This window comes from Vombatus ursinus, unplaced genomic scaffold (genome assembly GCF_900497805.2).
Source record: "Vombatus ursinus unplaced genomic scaffold, bare-nosed wombat genome assembly UNPS02014863.1, whole genome shotgun sequence".
NCBI lineage: Eukaryota > Metazoa > Chordata > Mammalia > Diprotodontia > Vombatidae > Vombatus > Vombatus ursinus.
The window spans coordinates 23,057,607-23,083,857 of record NW_020954641.1 but is presented as its reverse complement, the minus strand read 5'-3'; the positions used below and the strand labels follow the sequence as shown (position 1 = coordinate 23,083,857).

Below are 26,251 nucleotides of genomic sequence, written 5' to 3'. Positions count from 1 at the left end.
GCTGTAAAGTCAATTTTGTACTACACATGCTTCATAAAAGATGAATATAAATGCATTAGTTAGATACGGTGAGCTAAATTAGAAGGTCAGGCAGGGCTGGAAGGGCTGAAAAATCACACAACCAATGACTGTAATTACTCTTTTTTTAAGTCTATTAAGTGGTGTTGTTCTATCAAGGCTCTGGGGTATAGGACATGAGGTACAAGATAAAGTAATGTGTATTTATTACTCCCACAGGATCAATTTACTAGATATTTTCAGCCCCATAAAGCAAAATACACAAATACAGCCTTTGTTACTTTTCCTCGAACTGCTTTATTTTCTTTAAAAGAGTGACTGCTCCTCAAAAGAAATATGTTTACCATGTTGAATTCTTCTCCATACACTCTCCTCTACCCCTATCTCAACCCCTCCCTGTGGTGAAATAGGAGAGAGATAATGAGACTATGTTAAGTAGGGTGAGGCCTAGAAGGAATGGGTCAGAGAGGACAGGAGCTGATGATACTCTACCGTCCTCATCCTTGCAGAGGAAAGCTGAAGGAACTGCCTGGGAATCAACCAAGGAGAGAGAGAAAGGAGGTTAAAAAAAAAGAAAGAAAAGGAAAAAAAAAAACTTACTCCCCTCCCCACGTCACCACTCGCAGATTTCACTTCAGTTGGGGATCTTTAAGCTCCGGACCTCTGCACAAATGCTGAGAGACTCACTTACAAAGATAACTCACTGAAAGGGCATAAAGATACTGCCAGTCTTCATAAGAAAAAAAAAGAAAAAGAGGACGGCTCCTTGCCAAATTGCAAGGGATCACCACATGTCCTTCAGCTGTTGACACTGCACAGTTTCTGAGAACCCTCCCTCCAGACCTCTACCATCCCCACAGTGTGTGAAGTATATCCAACTTTCCCCTTGAAGTTGGTCACATACCCCTCTCCCTCATGCTAGGTAGGAATTTGGTGACTGGAGGGAGACTGCTTATAAAAAGCTATAATGACTGTTATGATTTCTAAGCTCTGTTGTAATCGTGTGTGTGTGTGTGTTTGTGTGTGTGTGTGTGTGTGTGTGTGTGTGTGTGTGTGTAAAATCATACACTCTACCCAGGCCTGGCATAATTATATTATCTTTGTATGTGTACAACAGATGTTTATTAGGATGGCTTTTAAGGAGCCCAACCTTTTTACATGAGAAAGTAATTAGAGTTTTCTCATCTATAAAATGGGGATAATGATATCTACTCTTCTTTGAAATAATTTGATAAATCGTTTGAAAAAATGTAAACTACTGCATAAAGATGTTATAATGGTGAACACAGGATCACAGCTTGGAGGTGGAAAGGACCGTAGAAGCCTTAGATGTCACTAAATATAACCTCCTTGTTTTTCTGACGAAGAAACTGAGACATAGGGAGATTTGCTAGGGTTATCAAACTAGAAGTGTCTGAGGTGGACAGTGAACCTCATTGGAATCTTCCTATTTCCAAATTTAATGCTCTATTTACTATTCTATGAGGCCTCTATTGATGATGGAGAATTGATTTGCTGAACTCTAATTTTAGCTTTTCCCTTAATAAAATAGGAGTGAATTTGCCATCATTGATCCCTAAATAAGTTTACCACAAATTTTAGTTTTTCAAATCTGTATCTATCAACTAAAACACCCTTGCTTTCCTATTAACTTGGAACTTGCTTTCCACAGTTACCATGAATGTGGCTGTTCTGGAAGGCTGAAGTTGAGTTCATTCTTATCATTATAGCAAACAATGGTAGGTAAAGGTATAAACTTCTTGAATCTCCCCAGATTCTTAATGATTGCTCCAATCCCTGCTTATTTATTTTTCTCTCTTATATTAAGCGATCAACAATCTTTTTTTTTTTTTTGGCAGGGAAAGGATAGCCTCTTGTTAAAAAGCCTATTTAAAAGGCTTTACATAAGCTGCAGTGTGCCCTCAATTTTTATGCTCAAAACTTTGAGCCCAGAGCTGAACTTCTAGAGCTTCTAATGCAAAAAATCACAAATTCTGCATTCTATTCCAGAAAACTGAGAGCCACATCATAATGACATTTTTAATTATTAAAAATAACCCACACCATCCAAAGCCCATACTCCTTTTTCTGCCCTTATTTTCACTTAGGAATAAGGAAAGTCATTCCCCTGGCCTAGGTACTTCTCATTGATTTCACATACCTTCACCAGTAAACTCAATTATTTTCCATTTAGCTTGGAAGAGGAAGAGGCAATTTAAAGTAAGTAAAAGATCCAATCCTTGATTTTGAGGTTTTAGAGTATATTCATGTGATTCCATGACAGCTATAATTTACATAAACTAGTGTCACCATCCAATCCTGGCCTATAGAAGCTTAATCATCTCTGAGTGCAGCCACACCATTTTAATTAAATATGATGGGCTAATAAAAGTCCTAGAGTGGACATTAGGCCCTACCTAGAAAGAAAATGCTAACTATCAGGCAAGAGCCTCTCCTGAAATGTAAATATATGGGAGTTTGGATTAGATGGCCTATGAAAACCCTTACAGCTCTGGATCTTGATCCTAAGATATAGTTTTCATTTGATTAGCTGTCCACCATAGGGGCAAATATGAAAGCATCTGGATCACCATAATTTAAGACACATTATTTTAATTTTCCCCGTAAGATATCCACAGGAACACATTACGGACAGACGGAGCTTAAGATAAATGTGACCATTAGGTGGCTGAGCAATGCAAAAAGATTGTCATTCATTACTATAAATTAGATTATTTAATTGTTCACTGAGAATATCAGAGAGAGGTAAGGGCAGGAGAAGGAATCATAAAAAGAAGACCTTTTTAAAAGAAAAGCTGTGACTAAACTGACAGATCAAAATTAGGACTTTCTCAGGCTAAATGCTTCCAAGGACTTCCATCAAAGTGAAGAGAACTGGATCCCTGAGAGAACAAGTAGAGCGCCTGTATTGGGTGAAGGCTAAGGGGTTCAGATCTCTGCCACCCATCATACATGGTCTGCCTTCTAGAAGGACAACATCCTTCAGGGTCAGGAAAGGTATCTGACCTCTATAGTTCTTTTCACCAAGGATGTCCACACTCAAGGAAGACAATGAGTCTTAAGAAGAGCATGATATTAGAACATCAGAATAGAATAGATACATTTGAAAGATTTCTAAACTAAGGAACTTAGCTGTAGCTGAATGCTTCTGGTTTCATTTTTCCCCCTGTTTCTGAAATGGGCTGACATAACTAAGATAGAACTTATCCAACAAATGGAAAGAAAATTTCTTAATCTGACTTAAACAAAATGCAGTTCCTATCTAATTTCTGCCTAGGTTGGTAATGGGAACCACAGGTTTGGTATACGTTCAAAAATTTGGAACTAGAATGATCTTTGAAAGTCATTTAGTCTCACTCTCTCAAATGAGTAGACTGAGGTACAGAGAAAGAATATGAATTGGTCCTTTTATCTCTTTCCATTAGGTTCTATCCCTGATAACTTACATGCTATATTAGACAGACCAAAAGCAATTAGTGTCTATACAATCCATTTGACAAAGTCCTGCCTCGTGTCATATTTTCTATTGTGGTTTTTTTTTCATGTTTGTCTTGTCTATACAACTGGATTTTAAAGTTCTTAAGGAAAAGCACCATGTCCCCGTTGCATAAGACAGTGTGTAGGTTAGATGCTGCTTAGGCAATGCTTAATAACCATTTGTGCATTGGAGGGCACGATAGTAAGAGAAACCAGTGAAAAGATGTCAGACCTGACATTTTACAGTCATTTCTGGTCTTTTGCTCTTTCTCATGAAAAGGTTTTCTCCTATATAAAGTGACTAGATTGTGAGCTCTTGGTAACAGTCCAAAACATTGTATTTTTTTTTTAGTATACCATAATAAAGTGGTACATAATGCTTGACACAGAATAAAGGCATGTAAATACTTCTTACTTGACTATTATGAACAAATTGACATCAATGGTGTATTTCACCTTGAACCATCCACATTCTGACACATCATAAGTGAAACACTAGAAGGTGTCCTGACCTTTGGCAAGCGCTCAGGGTCACCGGGGTGCCGGGGAATGACCTTCTGTAACCTCTGGAAACCATAATCAATGGTGGGTTCATTGAGAGCTGCAAGAGAGAAATCACAATTAGAGGATGTGCAGGAAAACAAAGCATTTGGTTTTCTGACCCGACAATGAGGGGACAACAATGGCAGCTAAAAATCCTGGCTGGCTCTTTTGATCTTAGATGAGCCCCTAGCATCAAGGCTGAGTTCAAAGACAGTTTGAGGTGAGATGTGAGGATTTGGCTTAATAAGATACTAAACCCCACCTGCTCCAGCGTATAGGATGGCGTTTCTGCAAGTATAGGGACTTTGTAAATAATGCTAGAATTAGACAATTGTTTATCTGCAAAATCCCAGGCATGAATTATTTGATTAAATGCTTAGCACCCCTTCCCTCAACATTTTCGTGTTCTAGGAAAAGTCCTTTTTGATTAGAAGCTATATGCCAAATGCAAAAGAATCATTCATGTTGCTAGGTATTGTTAAAGTATTGGAAATAAAAGCCTCCTATGCACTGTAAGGACAGATTTTTTATTGAACCACAAGCTTGCTATGGTTTTGTCATTTAGGGAAAAAAAATCCAACCTCTGCTAAAAGCCACAGTTTATATCCTCTAAATCCTCTATTTATTATATAAAATGTTTAATAGTCTCTTTGAGTGGAGGCTGATTCTCAAGAAACTGAGAGAAGTCAGACTTGATGTTAGCTCGCTGAATGGAACAATAGGCTTTGTTCTAACCATATCGACTGCTAGACATTCGGTCTTGGTGCATTTCCAAAGAGCACCTCATCTTAGTGCCCCCACCCCACAATTAGTTTGAACATCAAGCTGACCTGGCCCACTTGGATTCTCCCATTATTCATGTGGACAAAGAATAGAATTCTCCTTGAAACACTAAGCCTCTTGGCTGGGAGAGAGTGGGAGCTCCATCGCCTTCTCATACCCCATAAAGTAAAAATGGTTTCTTTTTTTTCCTCTCACAAAACTTTTAAAATTATAACCAAAGCAATCAGCATGGTATTTTTTTTTCATGCTGAATATAGAGGCACTATTTGTGTTCTTGACATCCATCTATACATTAAAAACAAGTTACTATATGCTGTACTTAAAATGCATTTCCATTAACCTAAATTTCAAAAGTACTATTGAAAGTACTACCAACTTTAAAATCTGTATTAAATTCAAATAGGTCCCAAGGCTAATGGAAGCAATTTGTATACCAACCCAAACTGACTGGCCCACTTTTCAAAATACAGGTATGATAATCTTGTGGTTTTAAAAGGACATTTAAATTGAAAGACTGTGAATTTAGTACATAATTATACCAATAGAACCCTTTAACTTGTCAACTTGTAAATCTAAAAGGCTATCAATCATTTCTAAAGAGGAAATAAACCTTAAAATTCCTTGATTGACAGTGCTTACTTTTTATGTAAAAAAAAAAAGGAAAGCAAAAAAACAGGCAGCATAAAGTGGTCAGAAATCCATTTACAAAAGTACATTGTTTTACATAGGTGAGTAAAAAGCCAATAATTACACCTCCAAAAGACACATAAATCAGAGTAAGTACTTTTTCTTCACTTATATATTTTAAGTTGGAGTGAACTTCAGATAACTTTTTATTAAAAAGACTTTTTTTACAAATGTGATGCTTATTGAAATTGTTAATAGAGTAGCATTTTCATTTAAGATAATGTAATCATTTTTGCAAATATGAGATTAAGCCATTTTCCCACCTTCCAAACAGTAAACTTTCAACCTGTCTCTTGTGGAAATTAACGAAAATTACACCCAGGTGTACCAAATCTGTCTATCTATAAGAGTGTAAGAGTTAAGGCACAATATTTATTATTCCTCCCATTTTATGAATTACTTTCTAAACCCTTGAGGAGGATTTTTTTTTTCAAATTAGACTTGCAGAGAAAAAGCCATAGAGCTCTTTATGCAGCAAAGCTGTTACTCGTAAAATCGTCGGCATTTAATCAAGGAATACACAGGCTTGATGGAAATGAGCACCCAGGTGTAAGTTATTTTTCCCGTTTCCACCACTACAAGCTAATTGCTGACAAAATACATCTTATATTTTTAGTAAAACATTTGAACTGTACATATGATAGTTTTAGTAATTAAACTGATCATTTTAATAACCACATAATCTAAAGATTCTAAAAATTCAGATTCTTGTTTTTAAAAAGACACCAATAAGGTCTGGATGGTTGAGGTTTTCTTTTTTTTTTTTTTAATTTCCCATAATGAGTTCCTACTGTGTCAACACACCTTTGGTTGTTAATTGGATGATTGTCTGATATATCTTAGAGAGGAATTTGTTTCTCTGGCCAGACTGCCAAGTTACAGCCGAATGATCGACACTTAATATCTGCAATTAAAAGAACCTGTTCAAATATCATATGGAACTCATAGCTTTGGGAAGCCTAAAGAACATTTTCCCGGGGAAAACTCATTCAGCTGCTGCAAAGAGTAATTGAATTAGATGCATTTTAACATCATTATTCAAAGAAAAATAAACATACTATAAAGAAGCATACTATATGATATAAAGGGAATATTTCAGACTGTAAGACAAAGACTTTTAATTTATTTTCCATACCTTCATGTTTGCTCTATGCTCATATTTTCTGCCATGTTAACCCACAAATTGCCTGCCACCCCTACCCAAATCTCTCCCAATTTGTGCACATAAAATTACAAAAAACTCTTAGTATTCCAGGGCTGCAAAGCAGAGTAAGAGGTCAAATCCCAATCCAACAAATTCAAAGGAGTTGACTAGATTTTCTGATTGTATTGACTTTTGCTTAAAATAAGTGAACAAAGACTTAGAATTCTTTTGTTATTAAGAATGGTGTTTGTTGTAATATGCCTCAAACAATGACACAGGAAACCAGACCATAAAAGAAAAGGCCCCCACTCTATTCTAAACTATAGTCATAGCTTCTTAGAGTTCACTGAATCCAACCATTACTTAACACATCCCCACTAAACGGTCATCCAACCTTTGCCTGAAGACCTCTGACAGAATTATTACTTCCCTAGGTCCATTCTATTTTTGAACAACTCTTATTGCTAAAGTCATCTGTCGTCTTATAAATTCTACCCATTGGTCCTAGTACTGCCTTCTGGAGCCATGGTAAAATTAAGTTATTCCCTTCTCCACATAAAGCAACAGGTTATACAAAACTAATAGTAACATAGCTTTTGGTCGTAATATAATTAACAAATTATTTTAAAAAGTAACTATTTATAATGTCTCCAGAAATTACTGAAATTCAACAAGAAGCAAAAGAATTTTAGGGAATATCACAGAATTTTGTGGTAGACAGACATCTATAGCCAGGTACCCAGGGGCCAAAAGCAGGGGTTCTTAACCTGAGAGTCCATGGAACTTAGTGTTTTTTTAATACTTCAATAACTGTATTTCAATATAATTCTTTTCTTTTGTGGTCTTGTGTATTTATCTTATAGAGAAACAATATTCAGAGAAGGGGTACACCAACTTTACCAGACTATGAAAATGGTACAGAGCACAAAAAAGGTTGACATCCCCTACTCTAAAGAACCTTGATAGGCCCAATATTCAGAAATATTGAAAGCAATCAGTACAATAGGAAGAGAGTGTGCTTCCCAGTGTGATTTCACTGAATTACAGACAATTATGGGAACTCAGACAAGAAAAAGACAAAGGACCAAAGTGCTAACAGTTGTCCATAAATTTTCACAGTAAAGAAGAAAGGTGTCAGGCAATAAGGGCCTCCTTGTAAATTTGACCTTAGCATGCAATTAAAGATATTTTCCTAGATTGTTCGAGTAGCCTAAGTATCCAATCCCGATTTAAGTTAGAAAGCCTCCTGGAAAGCCATGATTAACAACATGAGAAGTTAGGGGGAATCATTCAGAAAGGGGTGGATTAATGTAAGAAAGTTAGTAAATATGCAATAGAAATGATGCCTTACCGTTGTGTCTTTACTGCTGAAATTTAAGAATATTTCCCTTTTCTCTAGTCAGGTATCTAGTAATGCATAGAGTGTCTGACGGTTATATCATATCTCCATTTTGATATCATCTTAAGATGTGTCTAAATAATTGCTCAACTTAATGAAAGCAGAAGTCAATAGAGGGGGAGATTAGTTGACGCCATTTTGATACTTGAGAAGGTATTCTTTTTAAACTGTTTGAACTTGGTTTTACTAGATGCCCCCAAAACATTCAACTTTAGACTAAATCTTTTTACCATGCCTTTCTCCTTATAGGACATTTATTGAAGGTCAGAGGAGTTTCTAATTCAGAAGAGACATTGCCAAATATATTTCTTGCACAATGCTCACATAGCAATGCTACATAAAGAGAATATTCTGAGAATAAACAGTTGGTTTTTTATGTAATAATGCTAATCATAAGATTACAAAACTCAATTCAGACATATCAAGTAATGAACAATCACTAAGCAAACACGTATGTGAATTATGGCCTTTCTATACTTGGTTTATTTAAAAAAAAATCCACTTCACAAATGCATCAAATAAAGAAAATTCTTTTCAAGAAGATTTCTTTGGAAATTAAAATCCTTAAGTCAAGACAGATGCATTCTTGCTTGGTTTATTCTCTTTACAAAGTTTCCTTTTCTATACTTCTCACTCCCCACCTCCTTCGCTCATTGAATACTTATTCCCAGAAGCAATGGAAATTGAAAGAGGGTGGGGGCTTGAACACCAGGGATGGTGTTCTCGGTGCCATAACATATTTCTGAGGTTTTAATTTCCTTTTTTTTAATACTCGTGTGACATGATGTCATTTTGACTGGAAATAAAAAGAAATGCAGATATTAAGGAAGGTAATATTTATATTCTATTGCCATTTAATGTCCAAACAAATATCCAGACTCCAAGCCAAGTAATAAATAAAGCCTCATAGCGCAGAGTCAATGATGAAACCAGCACCTGGGTCTCTGTGCTTCCCCAGTGACTGCTCTCCATTTGAACTGAAGGAACAACTGCAGCATTCTGCTCCAAGGCAGATCCATTCTGTCATGAACATTATTGCGTATGTGTTATGCAAAGTCATTTTTCCCCATAATAGCCTCATTTTTCCCCCAGTCACTAAATTAACATCCAGAGGTAAACAATAAAACAGCAAGTTATCTCTGTGATCCTATCTTTAAAATTGACTTAAAAGTACATAAACTTAAAATGTCAACCAGGTACCTCCCTGCAATCCAAGGAATCTGGGTAAATGGAGGGATTTGTTGTACTCCCAGCAGCATGGGTATTTTATCACTTTGCCCAGGCACTCAGCACCTGGCATGTGAGTCTCATCATCTCGGTAGAACAAGGATACACCCCAAATAAACCCAATATCAAATTGTTGCTGACAGTGTCTAGAGGCACTTTCAGAATGACATCTTTTTAAAGCGTGGGGACCCCTGTGCATCTCAAGTGTCAGATGACTGAACCTCTAGGAAACTGTGGTGGAATTGGAAGGATGTAGAGCTTATAGATACTCATGTGGAATGCCAAAAGTGGGTGTAAAAACTTGGCAATGCTGTTTGCACTTTTCTTAGATGCTTTTGCTTTGCGTTCACTTGCTATTTCACCTTTCTAGCTTCGTAAGCTCCTTGAAGGCAACGCTACTTCCTATCCATCTGTTTCCCCACATTTCTTCCCAAAAGGCTAACACAATAGGCATTCAATAAATGTTGATTGTAGGAAAACTATGGAGATACGAGGAGAAGAAGAAGGAAAATTGAGTTCAAGTTTTTCCTCTGCTACTGACTTGTGACACTGGGAAAATCATTTAATCTCTTAGCGCTTCAGGGAACTCTTTAAATTTATAAGTAGCAGAAGAATTAGGGAAATACATTAGAAAAAAATGTTTATATGATGGAAGTTTTCTGCACCAATTGATCACTGGTCTGATTTCCAAAAAAATAAAATGCTGATGTCAAATTGAATTGCACTGAATGTATCTCATTTTTCATGGCGTCCTTTACACCTCCTGGTTTGAGGATGACCCTCCCAGATTTCTATAATCAGTAGAAATCTTTCTACAAAGAAACTACTTCAACTACATAAATGATAGCAGTCTCGATTATAGCTTGTGTTAAAAAGGTGGTCCAAATATAAAAGCTGTACAGACTGAAAGAAACGCACACGAGGGAAAATTTAAGAAATAAAACATGTGAAAAACCTAGAATAACATGGGATGATGAAATGCAGAATGCCCTCCAAGAAAGGGTGGTGAAATGGAAGAAAGCTCAAATTCCAGCCAAGGGGATGGAAAAAGTTGAATGGATACCATTCAAAGTACAAGAGGATTCAATGAAGAAGAGGAGAAGAAACAAAAAGTGGCTGCTTGTTTACAAAGAAAAATATTATTCAACTTTCCTAATGTGAACAAAATAACTTCTCCTCTGCCATGTAGCCTCCCTATGCTGAAGATTTTTACAATAAATATTAATTTATCACAATAATGCCTTGTTCAGGGTATTATTTTAAATATACCCTGAGGTCACATAAGATACTTTCACAATAACATGAAAGTGCTTTACAGACATTTTCTAATTGATTTTCTTAAAAAATCCTTGTGACCTAAGTTATCAAGGGTTATTACCTCCAACACAGGGTTGATGAACTTATTCATCTGAGGTCACACAGCAAAAAGGTAGCAGAAGTATATAGCTGGAGTGTGTTCTCTCTCTCTCTCTCTCCTTCCTCCCTCTCTACCTCTCTCCCCTCCTCCTCTTCCTCCACCTCCTCTCCCCCCCATCCTTTTCTCCATAGTGGTCCAATCACTACTCCAGAGTAACTATTATTATTATTATTATTATTATTATTATTATTTACATACATTTCAGTCAGTAACATCTTGATAAGTCCTCATAGCAAATCAAATAGTCAGCCACATTTTAATTAAACCTACATGAAGCATAAGATACTAAGGCTGGCAGGGCTCTCTAGGGAACATCTAGCCCCACCCCTGCCTTCAGAGAGGTGAATGTTTAATAAATCATCCGTAGTCCTCTGCTGCCTTTCCTCTAGGGACAGAGACTCTCCTATCTCTTCAAGATGCCATCCCAATGTTTTTATCACTCTGATGGTAAATACATATACACACATATACCTATAGGGGTGTGTATGTATAATATATATATGTATGTGTGTATATGTATATATGTATACACACACAGACATAGACACAGATACACACACACACACATATATATGTATATATCTATATATCTATATTCCTTCTGTCCAACTGAGATCTCATTTTAATTTCAGCCCATTTCCTCTTGTTCAGTCTTCTGAGGACCAAGAGGAGTTATTGTGTGACTGATAGGTCTGAACTGAGCTCACAAATATTGATTTCCCTTTAGGGGCAACAATGGTTGATGCTGTTGAGCACAGCAAGAGACACATAAAACCAACTCTGCTCATCCGACCACCAGACAGTATTTTCTGGAAAATTGGGGATCATTTCTTTTTTGGTGGAATAAGTGGAACGATCTATTCCTGAACAGGTCCCTTTGCTGCCCTGGAGGCTAAATTTCTATCTAAAATGGGAAATAGGTGAACACATGATAATTATGAAAAATTACACTGGCCCATAATTACAATAAACTAGCTGAGAAAAGTTACCATGGTATCAACTATGATATTTTCTGAACAGCTTGACCTTCCAGATTTAATTTAGGTCTTCAATCTTTAATCCAAGAGTAAAACTAACATGAAATCCCTCAAGGAAACAGTAGTTTATAGGCTTTCATAAGCTCATTCCTCCTCCCTTCCCCTTTTGGACTGTCCCTGGTTTGGTGACAATCCCAGGTTTGTTCATTTGGATGAGGAGAAGGATGATTTTAACTATATAATGGATGACTGCATTTAAGCAGTGAAGGCCAACATAGTTTGTCTTGCTTCCCTAACGTTTTAAGGGGAAATCTATAATTCTCCAGCCTCCTGGCATATCTTCTGATTTAACAAGAGTAATATTACTTTCTGTAATTGTTCTTCAGATTTCTTCCCAAAGAGTTTTGACAATAACTGTTATCAGGGAAAAAAAAATCACCCCAGCCTGTCTGATAAACATGTTTTCTTGCCCTCACACCCCAGTGAGTGCTGTGACAGTATACTTTTATCATCTAGTGTGTGCTCAGAATGAGCTTAGAACAGCAATTGCCGGGAATAGGCAGGCGATAAACCGCATTGATTTAACACATCTTGTTTTCAATCATGCTCGGATTTTCTGAGCACGCATTTTTCCTGTACTCCAGCTTGTAGCTTTTATCTGACGAGCTGATCCCTTTTCACTGGAAAATGAAAAGGTCGCACAATAAGACACGGTTTACTGGAACTTGAACGCGCACCAGGGAAAGTATTTTAGATAAATACTGTCAGACATAGTGGAGCTGAATTTCAACAACACAATTGCTAAACAACAATACTTATTACTCTCCTAGAACAAGCCTACAAGCAACTTATGGCTCACAGCAGGGGGGAGCACAGAGTCAGGTTCAATAGCTAAGAAAATCTTCCCCGAGTCTCTCTAAAGATGCAGCGTTCCTTTTAACTGACGTCTAGCCCTAACCAAGCACAGGCTCCCGGGCCATTGTCCTACTTGTGATTGCTAATGACACATTTTATCAGATGACTACTGAACGGGTCCCACTGCTCACAAGTCATTTCCGCTAAGCCAGGATGGGCAGGTTTCAGGACACTTGTCTAATTAAGTTAGAGTATTCCACAGACAGTCAAAAAGGATTCAAGAAATAACCAGAGAACAGAAAAACTAGAAAACAATCCTGCTAACAAGATAGAAAAGCAAACAAGATAGAAGCTAAGACGTGGAATAAATAGGTAATTCAGCTACAGTTAAATTGCTTTAACAGATAATATGCCAACAGAGTAATGTCAGCCATGTCTAAGAGGTATAACATTTCTATAGCACTTAATGGTTTACAAATTGATTTACTCCTTAAGGATAGCCTTGCATGGGGTAAGTAGTGACAGGTAAACCTGAGGCTTTTGACCAAAAACACATGAATAACAAATGGCAGACTTAAGCCCCATGTCATCTGATTCAATGTCCTATACTCTTTCACACAAGTAATGTTTTACAGACCTTACAAATAGTGGCCAGCCCAACCTCTCTGATCCAAATGCTAAGTGGCAAAATGGATAGGCTGCTAGGTATTGAATCAGAAAGACCCGAATTCCAATCCAGGCTTACATTTATTAAGTGCTTATTATATGCCAAGCACCATTCAGAATATTAGTAAAAACAAAGTCCCTGCTCTCAAGGAACTCATATTCTAATGGCAGAGAGAACAAGCAAATAACTATGTTGGTACAAGATACATAGAGTATAAGGAGGCAGGTAGGTGGCACAGTGGATAGAGTACCAGCTCTGAAGTCAGGAGAACCTGAGTTCAAATCCGGCCTCAGACCAAACACTTGACACTTACTAGGTGTGTGACCCTAGGCAAGCCACTTAACCCCAATTGCCTAAAAAAAAAAAGAAGAAGAAGAAGAAGAAGATACATATAGCATAAACAGAAGGTAATCTGAGGAAAGGCACTAGCAATATGGGGGAAGTAAGGAGGGAAAGGCTTCCAGTAGAAGGTAGTACTTGACCTAGGTGGTAAAGGAAGTCAGGGAAACGAGGAGTCTAGAGTGAGGAAGCAGACCATTCCAAGGCAGGGGGAGAGCCAGGGCAAAGACACGGTGGATGGAGTGTGGTGTGTGATGGGCAGCAAGGCACCCAGCATAGCTGCATCATGGAGTGCGCAGAGCAGAGCAAAGAATAGGTACGGACCAGGTGACGAAGGGCTTTAAATTCCAAACAAAGGATTTTGTATGTGTTCCTGTGGGTAATAAGCAGCCATAGAGGTTTATTGAGTAAGTAGGGAGGTGAAATGGTCAGAAATGTACTTTAAGAAAATCACAACCAGTTCCTGGTCTTCATTCCTCCACTTTCCAGCTACAGCTCTGCTTGGTCTGAACTCCATAGAACAAAATAGCCCCAGGCTGTGCCCCCCTGGTGCTCTGGGGAGATGGGGGAGCTGCTTTCCAGCTTCCCTTTGGGTGTTGTCTTCCTCCATTAGATTGCAAGCTCCTTGAGGGCAGGGACTGTCTTTTGTTTTGTTGTTATTGTTGTTGTTTTATCTCCAGGGCTTAGCGCAGTGCCTGGCACATCTTGTTGCTGTTCAGTCATTCAATTGTGTCCAATTCTTCATAACCTTGTTTAGCATTTTCTTAGCAAATATACTGTAATGGTTTGCCATTTCCTCCTCTAGTAGATTAAGGCAAACAGAAGTTAAGTGACTTATCCAAGGTCCCACAGTTAGTGAGTATCTGAGGCCCAAATTTAAACTCAGGTCTTCCTGACTACAGGCCAAACTCTCTATCCACTGGGTCACCTAGTTGCCTCAAAGACAAACAGAGGTTAAGTGACTTGCCCAATATCACATGGCTAGTAAATATCTGAGACCAGATTTAACTCAGGTCTTCCTTACTCCAGACCCAGTGCTCTATCCACTGTGCCATCTAGCTGGCTTAATAAATGTTACTGAATTGAATAATGGAATAATGAATTAGAAAACAATATTCTGCGAAGAGGTCCATAGACTTCACTAGAAGTGGTAGAGGGCACAAAAAGGGTGACAAGCCCCTGCTGTAAAGAATCTAGATCAGTCTAACATCCAGTAATATTGAAAGAGATGAGGACAATCAGAAGAAAGCATGGTTCCCTGTGTGATTTCACCAACTTACAGACAATTAAGGGAACTCCAATGAGAAAGAGACAAAAGAAATGAGGATTCCTTGAAACCAAGGATTGTTACATCAATCAATAAACATTTACCAAGTACTTACTATGTTCCTGATAGGTGGTTCAGTGGATAGAATGCTGGGCCTGGAGTCAGGAAGACCTGAGTTCCAATGCAGCCTCAGATACTTACTAGCTGTGTAACCCTGGGCAGGTCACTTAACCCTGTTTGCCTCAGTTTCCTCATCTGTAAAATAAGCTGGAGAAGGAATGGCAAACCATTCCAGTAGCTTTACCAAGAAAACCCCAAAAGGGGTCACAAAGAATCTGATACAACTGAAAAATGTTTTTTGTTGTTGTTGTTGGCAAGTGGGGTTAAGTGACTTGCTCAGGGTCTCACAGCTAGTAAGTGTCAAGTGTTTGGGCTGAGGCTGGATTTGAACTCAGGTCCTCCTGACTTCAGGGCTGGTGCTCTATCCACTGCGCCACCTAGCTGCCCCTACAACTGAAAAATGATTTAACAACAACAACGTTATGTACCAGGTACTGTGCTAAGCTCTGGATCTTTTAGAATGTGCCAGTAATACCATTAACACTTAATAAACCCTTGGGAACTAGGTCATTTGCTTAACCATAACTTAGCCAAACAAGATAAAGAAAAGAAAGCTAAGGGCATAGCTGAGCCCTACATATAATTCAGATTCCCTTCTGTTCCAGCTGGATCACTACAACCTATTGGTCATAGCATCAAAGACTTGGAGAATGTCAGATCTAGAAGAGTTCTTAGTGGGCATTTAGTCCAACCCCCTTCATTGTAGTCATAATAACTCATTTTTATAGCCCTGCAGGATTTATAAACTTGCCTCACCACAACCCTGTGAGATAGGAACATAAGTATTATTCCTCCCATTTTATAGATGAATAAACTGAGGATCTGAAAGATTAAGTAGACTGTCAAGATGACATAGCTATTACATGTTGAAGCCAAGATTTATCTCCTAACCTCAAGTGCAGCATTCCTTCTTCTATCCCCCCACTGCCTCCCTAAAATAGTGTAGAGGTTCCCTTGTTTGTTTATCTTTTAATTTGGCCAGTCACTATTGGTCTCCATGATGTGGGCCCACTTTCTTTTAGTGGGCTTTTGTTTTCATGTGGCCCGCTAGTTGGATGTATGCTCAGAATGAAATGGGAGTAGGAGGAAACCATCTGCACCATGTGGCACATTGAAATCATCTGCCTCTACTAACTAGGCAGGATTCTAACCTGTGACTAGGAGAGAAAATGTTTCTTTTGTCTACAAACCATTTATACTAGGTTCCATGCTAGATGTAACCAGAACTGAATCTGCCCTTTTAATGTTAGTGTACTTATATATGAGTCCCCAGTGTTTTCCAATCAATAGATGTTTAGATAAGTAATTCACTCGTTTTGGAGTAGCAGTTATTGTGTGGGCAACTGGTATGTAGCCACTTCCGCAATCACCTTGGGTCTCCTGACCAAGTGAACATTACATTCACACGTTTGTTGCTATTAGCTCATGATATGCTGGAAACCAATTTTAAAAAGCAACTAATAAAGCACCACATAAAAAATTACTATGTAATTACCTCTCAGTCAGGTAAAATCTCTTGTGACAATAAAGCCAGGGGATATGCCAAACTGGAAAAGCATGTTTTCCCTGTATTTAAACCTGGCAGTGGCTATCTTTAAGTGAAACATTTAAATCCACTGGAGCCTGGTAAATAATATTATTTTGACAGAGCCTCTCTTTAACATCATTTTGAAGAATTTATCTCATTAATCCCTATAACATCTCCATGAACCAGGGAGAATGTACAAGCCACTAGGCTCTACTGTTAGCCAGGCTTTCCAGTTTTCTCTTCAAATTTGGGGTCAACAGAACAGTCAATGCTTAATCTGCATATACAATTTATCACATATCCCCTCCCCACTGTGGCACTGCATTACATTTCTCTGTGTACGGTAGAGATCACAAGGGATTTTTTGTTTGTTTGCACGTACAGAGAGGAAAAGGGGGGGATATAGGTTCTAACTGGAGAATGGGTTCCACTGTGAGGAAGAAGGGGAAAGGCTTCTCTGTTAAGTGTTTGAAAACAACCCTGGGAAGTCCATTAGCATAAAGAGGAGAAAGGTGCCCAGCCCTATTCGATTGTCCTCCTTTTTTTCTCTAGCTCCTCCTCCCCTCCATTCTTTTTTTCCCCTAAGTATTAAATAGGTTTCTTTAGAAGATATTGATTGATGTTAGCTTGAAGAGCAAAGAATGAGGACAAGAACAGCAGTGAGTGAACCTAGGTCAGTTGTCAAACCCTATGTTCACTGTTGTTGAAGGGTTTGTGGGACATTTCACATCCTGATTTTCAGGACACAAGGTTACTACTCCCTGACCCAAGTTGTTTGACCTTATTATAATGAATAGCATCTAGGTAGCTCAGTGGATAACATTTCCTGCCTGGAGTCAGGAAGATTCATCTTCCTAGATTCAAATCCAGCCTCAGTCATATACTAGCTGTGTGACTCTGGGCAAGTTTCTTAATACTATTTGCCTCAGTTTCCTCATCTGTAAAATTAACTGGAGAAGGAAATGCAAACCACTCTAGTATCTTTGCAAAGAAAATTCCAAACAGGGCAATGCAGAGTCGGACATAATTGAAGTGACTGGAGAACCACAAATTATAATGAAAGCTCCTTAAAGATCTTCATGCTTAGCATAGTACCTGGGCATATGGAACACACTTTATAAATGTTTTCACATTCCTAAGTTCACTTCAACTTTTTCTAATATTTTTCAGAAGGTTTAAGGGTGATAACTGTGTACATTTTTTTTTGAGTTTTCAAAGTTGCTTATGCCTGCTTTTGGTAGGATTATAGATACAGAGCTGGAAGGGACCTCAGAGGTCATGCAGTCCAACTTCATTTAACAAATGAGGAAACTGAGGCCCAGGGAGGTTTAGTGACTTACCTGAAGTCACAGAAGTGGTAAGCATCAGAGGCAAAGGCATTCCTGACCATCTGCCTTCTGAAAATCTCTACCCAGCTGTTCCTCCAGCATGGCAAACTGATGGACTAAACAGAATTTATTATCTTCTTCACCCCCTCCACAAGCAACAATCCACTGCCAAAAACAAACAAAACCCCACGAATCCTGTGTCTCTTAACTTCCTGATTCATGTTTATGGCATGGCCACTCTCCCAGTCACATCAAAGTCATCATTGACTCTTCTCTCTTTTTCTCATCCCCCACATTCAGTTACCAAATCCTGTTAATCTTAACCTCCAAATTGTATTTTATTTCCCTATGAGGCACTCTGCTCCCACCACTAACCACCATCCCATTTCCTTCCTTCTTTGCCTTTCTCCTGAATCCTTATAGTACTCATCTCCCTAACTTTAGTCACTCCAGTCTACAATCCATCCTTCACACAATTGTGAAAATAATCTTCTGAATGCAAAGGTCTGACCATGTCAATTCTCTGTTCATAATCCTTCAGTTGTTTCCTATTATCCATAGGACTGGGTAGCTAGGTAGTATAGTGGATGGAGCACTGGGCCTAGAGTCAGAAAGACCAGAATGCAAATTTGACCTCAGATACCTACTAGTTTTGTGGCCCTGGGCAAATCTCTTAACTCCAGGCTGCATAAAGACCAAAGAAGAAAATGGCAAACCACTCTGGCATCTTCGCCAAGGAAGCCCATGGACAGTTGGTCCATAGGATCATGAAGAGTCAGACACTACTGAATGACTGAACAACAGAAGTCCATAGAATAAAGTGCAATTTGTTTAGATTGGCCTCTAAGACTACACAATATGGTTCCAAACACTTGAAACCCTGTTTCTTAAACTCATAAAACCATGGAATCTCAGGGTTGGAAGGGACCAGAGGGCATAAATACTAGATCACATTACTTTTATTTACATGATCTGCCTTTTGACCTTATTTTACACAATTTTCCTTCACATGATCTATGTCCCATTCAAATTGTACCACAATTACCTAGTTGTTGACTTTGCCATGCTTTCTACTTCAGCCTTACTTTTGTTTAAGCCATCCCATGTGCCTCAAAATACCTTTCAATCTGTCAAAATTCTCCTCTTCCTCAAAAGCATACCTCAGCTGCTGCCTCCTCCATGAAGCTTCTCCTGAACTCTTCACTTGAAAATTACCTCTATCCCCTTAAGTTTTCTTAGGGAACTTTCTCCTTTGTTCTCATGAAAAATCAATTTTATCTTCTATCATATGAATGGACATGTTTTACCCTTCCAAATTATATTGTAAATGGTTTAAGAGCAAAGACAGTAATTTTTCATCTTTCTATCCCTAGTTCCAACCACAATGCCTTGCCATGTAGTAGGGGTTTAATGTTCTAGAGCCGTGGTGTCAAACTCAAATAGAAAGAGGTATATACATAGATATGTGTGTATATATATGTGTGTGTGTGTGTGTGTAAATATATATATATGTATGTGTGTATATCCCTACAAGCCATATATTGACTTAGAAAACCACACATTAACATTATCTTCATTTTATTGTATGTTTGTTTTTTGTTAAATATTTCCCAATTACATTTTAATCTTGTTCTGTCCCCCACTCAGGAGTGTCTTGGACTATGTATACCTATTTGACATCTCTGCTTTATAGTAATTATGTAGCTGGGTCAAGTAAGAAAGTATGATGTTCTCTACTCATATAAAAAGCAGAAATTATTGCAATGGAAGAGGGTATTGGCTTCTTTTGTCTCACAAAAGGGTCTGGGGTTTTTTGTTTTGTTTTGTTTTCTTTTAATTTCTTTCGTTCAGTGGTATAAGTAAAAAGTCACAGACTCCTGCCTTACAGTGGATAGACTCTATTTGACATCCTTGGAGGTAAGAACCCTTAACCCTGTTGGATTTGGTGATAAACTGAGCCAGCCACCTTATTAATCTGAAACTTGACCAGTGTTTTTCAGGGAACAAAGATTTGTGATCTGCATTCAGTCTTTTCAACTTCACTTGTACCCCTGGGGTGATAGAATAAAACTATCATCAAGGTCACCTTGGAATATAGTATATAATGACACAACTCTACAGTAAATTTTTGGTCTCATTTATAATAGAGAAAATGGTGGTCCTCTCAGTTTCAAAAATAAATAAATAAGAGTGATTTATTTTTTCTCTTCAATTGGTGGGGGCATGGCAGGGATGAGGTACGGAGACAAGACTTGGCATAAATATACTATGGAGAGGGAAAATAAGTGATCTGTGACCTAATTTTTCTGTCTTCCTCAATTCAACAGATATTTATAAAGTACCTACTATGTATAAAGCAGGGAAGATGTGAAGATTAAATAAGACCCAGTCCCCTGTTCTCATGCTGTTTGTAATCTAGATGAGAATACACATAAATTATAGTAAGCATATTATAAAGGCAACATAATGAGGTAGCTAGGTGGGATAGTGGATAAAACGCTGGGCTTGCCTGGAGTGAGGTAGACCCAAGTTCAAATCCAACCTCATACACTTCCTAGTTGTATGTCCTTAAGCAAGTCACTTAACCTCTGTTTGCCTCAGTTTCCTCAACTATGAAATGGAGATAGTAATAGCTACTACCTTTCAGGCTTGTTGTGTAGATCAAGTGAAATAACATTTGTAAAGTGCTTAGTACAGTGCCTGACATAAAGTAGGTGCTATAAGAATGCCGGCCATTATCATCATCATTATTATTAATTTAGAACATGATAAGCCACAGGAGATACAAAGGACCATGAGAATAGTCCAAGAAAGAAAGGATCATTTCCTCCTGGTAGAATCCCAAAAAGCTTCATGTAGTATCACAATATGGATAAAGTCCTTTTCAGTTCAAAATAACTATGATCCAATGAGGCATCTGAACTGAACCAACAGTTTGGTAGGATTGTTGGAGGGGGTGAAGAAAAAGAACTGGTAGGCCATTCCAGGTACAGGAAATTAAAATGGATGTGTAAAGGCACATAAGTGATACGTATGGAAAGTGGCAAGCAGTTCATTGTGGCTAGAGCCGATTAGTATTGGGTAAAGCTGGGAAGGTAGGATGGTACTAAATTGTAGAAATCCTCAAAATCTAGGCTGAGGAGTTTGGACTTCTGCCCTAGCCCACATTTGAGCCTAGTAAATTTAAAAGAAATAAAAATATATCCTTAACTTAGTATGTGGTTGAATTATAGAATTCAACTCTGCCTGAGGTCATTATGTCAAATGTTATCACTGGGTTTTTTAGAGGACTGGATGTTAAAGTGTTAAGTGTTAAAGATCACTCATACTAAATTGCTAACTAGTTTGCAAAATAGAAAAAAAATTAGGATGCTGATAGGACAATGGGAACAAATAAAAGCCCTTCAAGGATAAAATAGATATGACTTCATTCCTAGAAAGTTATCAAGGGAACTTTGAGAGAAAACTACATTCTTCTAAATCTGTTTAATAACCCTAAGATTGACACCACTTCTATGTGTTCTGAGGTGCAAAAGTACATTGATTGAATGAATTCTAGGGCCTTAGTAACCATTCATTGCTACTTTTTCACTTTATAAAGGAGAAAGCTAAGGCAAAATGATTTGCCAATGTCATACTACCTATCTACTTGGTATCTAATTGGGTAGTGACTGGGAAAAGACGGCAATCATGTTTTCTGGATCAAAGCGACTCCAGAAGATTAGAGATACATACATCCCCTGGCCTCTTAGCAAGACAGTGAATAAACTAATCTCTTTTGAAAGATGGATTTCACAATTTCAAATTCTACCACTTCCCTATGGAAGCCCATTCCTATGCCAAAAGAGTCTTCCCAGTCAGGATATTAATATAAATCTAGTTATACTAATTGCTAATAAAGACATAGGGAAGACATTTCCTAATATATTTTGACAACCAAATAAAGGGTTTTGAGTCAAATGTTATATGTGGCTCTTTAGCTTAGTTGGTTAAGGCACAGTGTTATTGAGTCCAATGTTATAGGTTTAATCCCTCTATGAGCCAATATTTTTTTTAATTTTTTTTTTATTTTTAGGCAATTGGGGTTAAGTGACTTGCCCAGGGTCACACAGCTAGTAAGTGTCAAGTGTTTGGTCTGAGGCCGGATTTGAACTCAGGTCCTCCTGACTTCAGGGCCGGTGCTTTATCCACAGCGCCACCTAGCTGCCCCTAATTGGTTGGGGTTTTTTTTGCTTGTTTGTTTTTTGGGGTTTTTTTTTTGGCTAGGCAATGGGGTTAAGTGACTTGCCCAGAGTCACACAGCTAGTGAGTATTATGTGTCTGAGGCCATATTTGAACTCAGGTCCTCCTGAATCCAGGGCCAGTGCTCTATCCACTGCGCCACCTAGCTGCCCAAGTTTCCTGTGTTTTCCTCTTCTTCTTCTTCTTTTTTTCTTTTTAGGCAATTGGGGTTAAGTAACTTGGCCAAGGTCACACAGCTAGCAAGTGTTTGGTCTGAGGCCGGATTTGAACTCAGGTCCTCCTGACTTCAGGGCCAATGCTCTATCCACTGTGCCATCTAGTTGCCCCCCCCCCCATGGTCCAATATTTATCTTCAGTTTGCGCCCCTATTCTTGGGTGGTCATCTTACACAAATGCACCACTGGTCACTAGGGATATCTGGAAAGGAGTGGAGAGAGGTCAGCAAAATTCATCACCACAATGGGAAAACCAAAAAAGTTCATGTCCTTCTGATGGTTGATCAGGGGCATTATTTTATGAAGTAAAAACAAAAGCGATCATCTAGAAGCTACATATCACTGTCATTTAAAAAATAAAATAAACCAATGTAGCTACAGGCTATTGGACTATAAATACCACGGCAGGTTTTTTTGAAACACTGAAAGAAACATGGAACATGTTTGCAAAGCATCAACCTCTTCCAGCCAATCCCCTAGACTTAAAGTAAGTCTGGAAGGAATCCATTGATGGATTGGCAAGAACATTTGTTCCTTGCAATAACAAGTTCTTATTTTTACCAGTCCTGATTTTTACCTAGAGATCTTTCTTTTTCAGATAAAATGCAAGGAAATCAGGCAACCAATTGAAAAAGAGCACCAACCACAAATATTTGGGCTATCTGGGATAAAATAAAGGGTTCACTCAAAAGAGACACACAGTTAAGAGGAGATGCTTTCAAAATGAAACATGTGTCTTGTACAAACTCACTTTTAGTGGCCATTTGGGGGGGGGTGACATGAGAAAATACATTCCACTATCTTTTTTTCTTCCTCATTTAATCTCACCTAGCAAGCTTTGCTTAACAAAATAACTTGAAAACAGTGCTGAATCTTGAGGCTATTCTGGGTAGTAGCATGGATAGAATTCTGATATGTTTTCTTCATTAAGTAACTCATTTCTTCCCAGGGAGTCTTTTAACTGAAAAACTAATCTTAATTGAATGCACAGATCAGTTAACTATCTTCAGATTCACAAACCATTAATGCCTATTTTCACAGAGTCTCTTCCTGGCTGCTCATCTCGGTGGCACTGTGCTCAGAGGAATGTGAGGTTCAGCCCTGGGGATGGGGGTCAGCAAGGAAAGATGGCGCCCATCAAGTTCTCTTATTCACCAGTAAATAGGGATGTACTTGCTAAGGTGATACCATCAGACCACCATTCTGAGACAATTGGCAGCGAAATGTCAAACGATACCATCCTGTCCCTAGAATACCACTTAACCTGACTTCAAATGTGTATATCAGAGAATGCAAAGCCAGAAGGCCAAGTGTCATATACTTTTTTTAAAAATCTGAATGATATAGATGGGTAAAGGCAGAAGGAAAAGGTTAAAAATGACTTCGTCTTTTCCTCCAAGCATATTTGCTTTGTCTGCATGTGATTTTTTTCAAAAGGGGTGGAAGTCAAAGTCTTCATGGTCCCATAGCCTCTTTTTTTTGCCTTTGATCTTATGGTAAACCTATGGGGGAGAGATCACAGGAATAAGAGAGATACTTCTTCACTAAAGAAGACATCTCATGATCCAGTATTATGACCAAGAATATCTGTTGCTGATCATTTGATCCTTTAAACGCAGAATGCTTACAGAATTTTGTGTCTCTGCTGAAGAAGTCATTCTTTAACAAAGATTCAGTACCAACAGCAATGCCAACTGTGTAATGCATTAAGGGTTATAAAGCATTTTACATATCCTGTGAGGTAGATGATATTATTTTCCCCATTTTCTGAGGACTGGAGGTTGAATGACTTGCCCTGGATCACACAGCTAGTAAGCTGATGTGTGGTGTCATTAAGTATGCTACAATGGGGGCAGCTAGGTGGCGCAGTGGATAAAGTAACAGCCCTGAAGTCAAGAGGACCTGAGTTCAAATCCGGCCTCAGACCAAACACTTGACACTTACTAGCTCTGTGTGACCCTGGGCAGGTCACTTAACCCAATTGCCTAAAAAAAAAAAAAAAAAAGAGTGCTACAACCTAGTAGGAAGCAACATGGCATAATGGGCAAAAACATTGATCTTAGAGCACACACACACAAAAACCCCTAGGTTTTATACTTCATTCTGCTATTTGTTGCTGTTGAATCCTTTTTCAGTCATGTCCAACTTGGGGTTTTCTTGATAAAGATACTGGAGTGGTCTGCCATTTCCTTTTCCAGCTCATTTTACAGTGGAGGAAACTTAAGCAAACAGGGTTAAGTGACTTGCCAAGGGCCACACAGCTAGTGTGTCTGAGGCTGGATTTGAACTCACAAAGATGAGTTTTCCTGACTCCAGACCCAGCACTCTATACACTGTGCCCAACTAGCTGCCCTTACCAGGTGAGTGACCTTAGGTAAATCACTTCAGCTCTTTGAGGCTCAGCTTCTTCAGCTGTCAAACAAAATGACAATACTTTTAGCATGTACTTCACAAAGTTGTGAGAAAAATACTTTTGGAAGTGTTATATAAATATGAACTCTTATTATTAGGGGTCCTGCGAAATTAAAATGTTAACACTATTGGAAATATTTTCAGTGGGAACCACTGGGAAACAGCATGACCCAGTAGAAAGAATCCTGGTTTGGGATTCTTCCAACTTTAATTCTATATTTCTTTGAATTTCCAATAACCTTTAACCTCCCCTTCATTACAGAAGTCCTATTTTTATTCTTAACAACTTGTACGCAGAAATAAACTTTGAATCTTTACAGCTTCGCCAGTGGCAGTTACTTTGAAAAGTCACATGTCTGGGTAATATTTGTATCTAAGATAATATTTTGCTCTAACCATGCTAAGAGACTTTCCTAAATGAAGTGAGGTCCTTTAATTAGGTAAAGGTCTTTGTGTGGAGTTCAAATCAGACCAGCCCTATGTGTCTACCCCACAGAGAATGATTTTAGAGTGAGGTTCCAGCATGTATGAATAAATTCATGAGCCCATGCATGACCTAAGCTGAGAACCTCCCAATGAGTTTGGGTTTTTTTTGAGAAAAGCAGTAATAATGTAACACGAGCCCAGTCTGAGTAAGAGCAATCGTGAGGTTACTAACATGGAAACATTTTCTTGGCTACAGACTAAGAACATCAGCTTGGGAACCAAGGACCTGCCAATTCTCTATGTCTCACCAGCACTGGTTTATCACATAGAAATAAGTGGTTCTAATAATACCAGTGAATACCTCAGGAGCCTGAGCAAGATACTTAACTCATCTGATTTTTTTCAGTTGGGAAAAGTGCTGTGGACTTCTCTAAGGCTGAGTACTCAGTTTCCTTCCCAGGATAGAAACAGTTTAAGTGTATATAGCACTTTAAGGTTTACAAAGCACTTTTCTCTATAAAGCCTTGTAGATAGTAAACAATATGACTGCTCTCCAAGACTCTCTAAATCACAGAGGAGGAAAATGAAACTCAAAATCGAAGCACTTTGCCCAGGGGCCATGCGGTTCAGTGGTGTCAAACATCTAGGAGGCACTAAAATGTACATAAGAATCTACATATTGACTTAGAAAAACACATATTAATATTATTTGTTCCATTGTATTTTTATTTGTTTTGTTAAATATTTCCTTTTTTTTCTTTTTCTTTTCTTTTTTTTTAAGGTAATTGGGGTTAAGTGACTTGCCCAGGGTCACACAGCTAGGTGTTAAATATTTCCCAATTATGTTTTAATCTGGTTCAGTTCCCACTCAAAAGTGTTGATGAGGCCCACAGGTCATGTATTTTGACACCTCTGATGTAGCTAGTTAAGTATTAAAACCAGAATTCAAACCAAAGTGTCCTGACTCCAAGTACAGTAACACTAAAGAAAGTCAATAGATTGTTTCCTTTGCTAATTTTCATTAGTATGATAGGACATGAATTTTTTTCTTCTTACAACAGGGCTGTGATTAGAATATAACTGGCAAGTCACTTAGACCTCTCTGAACCTGTTTCCTCATCTGTAAAATAGGACTAATAATATTTGCCCTGACTAATCT

General features: G+C 38.2%; 1 protein-coding gene across 10 annotated transcripts in view; it reads right to left on the bottom strand.

Annotated features, from left to right (window-relative positions):
• Positions 1–26,251, bottom strand: part of EBF1 (EBF transcription factor 1) — a 460,751-nt gene that overhangs the window by 32,526 nt on the left and 401,974 nt on the right. For all 10 annotated transcript variants that reach the window (XM_027841850.1, XM_027841851.1, XM_027841852.1 and 7 more), the window contains exon 11: positions 4,029–4,117. In XM_027841850.1, the coding sequence (XP_027697651.1) occupies positions 4,029–4,117 (89 nt within the window). The remainder of the gene's footprint in view (positions 1–4,028; positions 4,118–26,251) is intronic.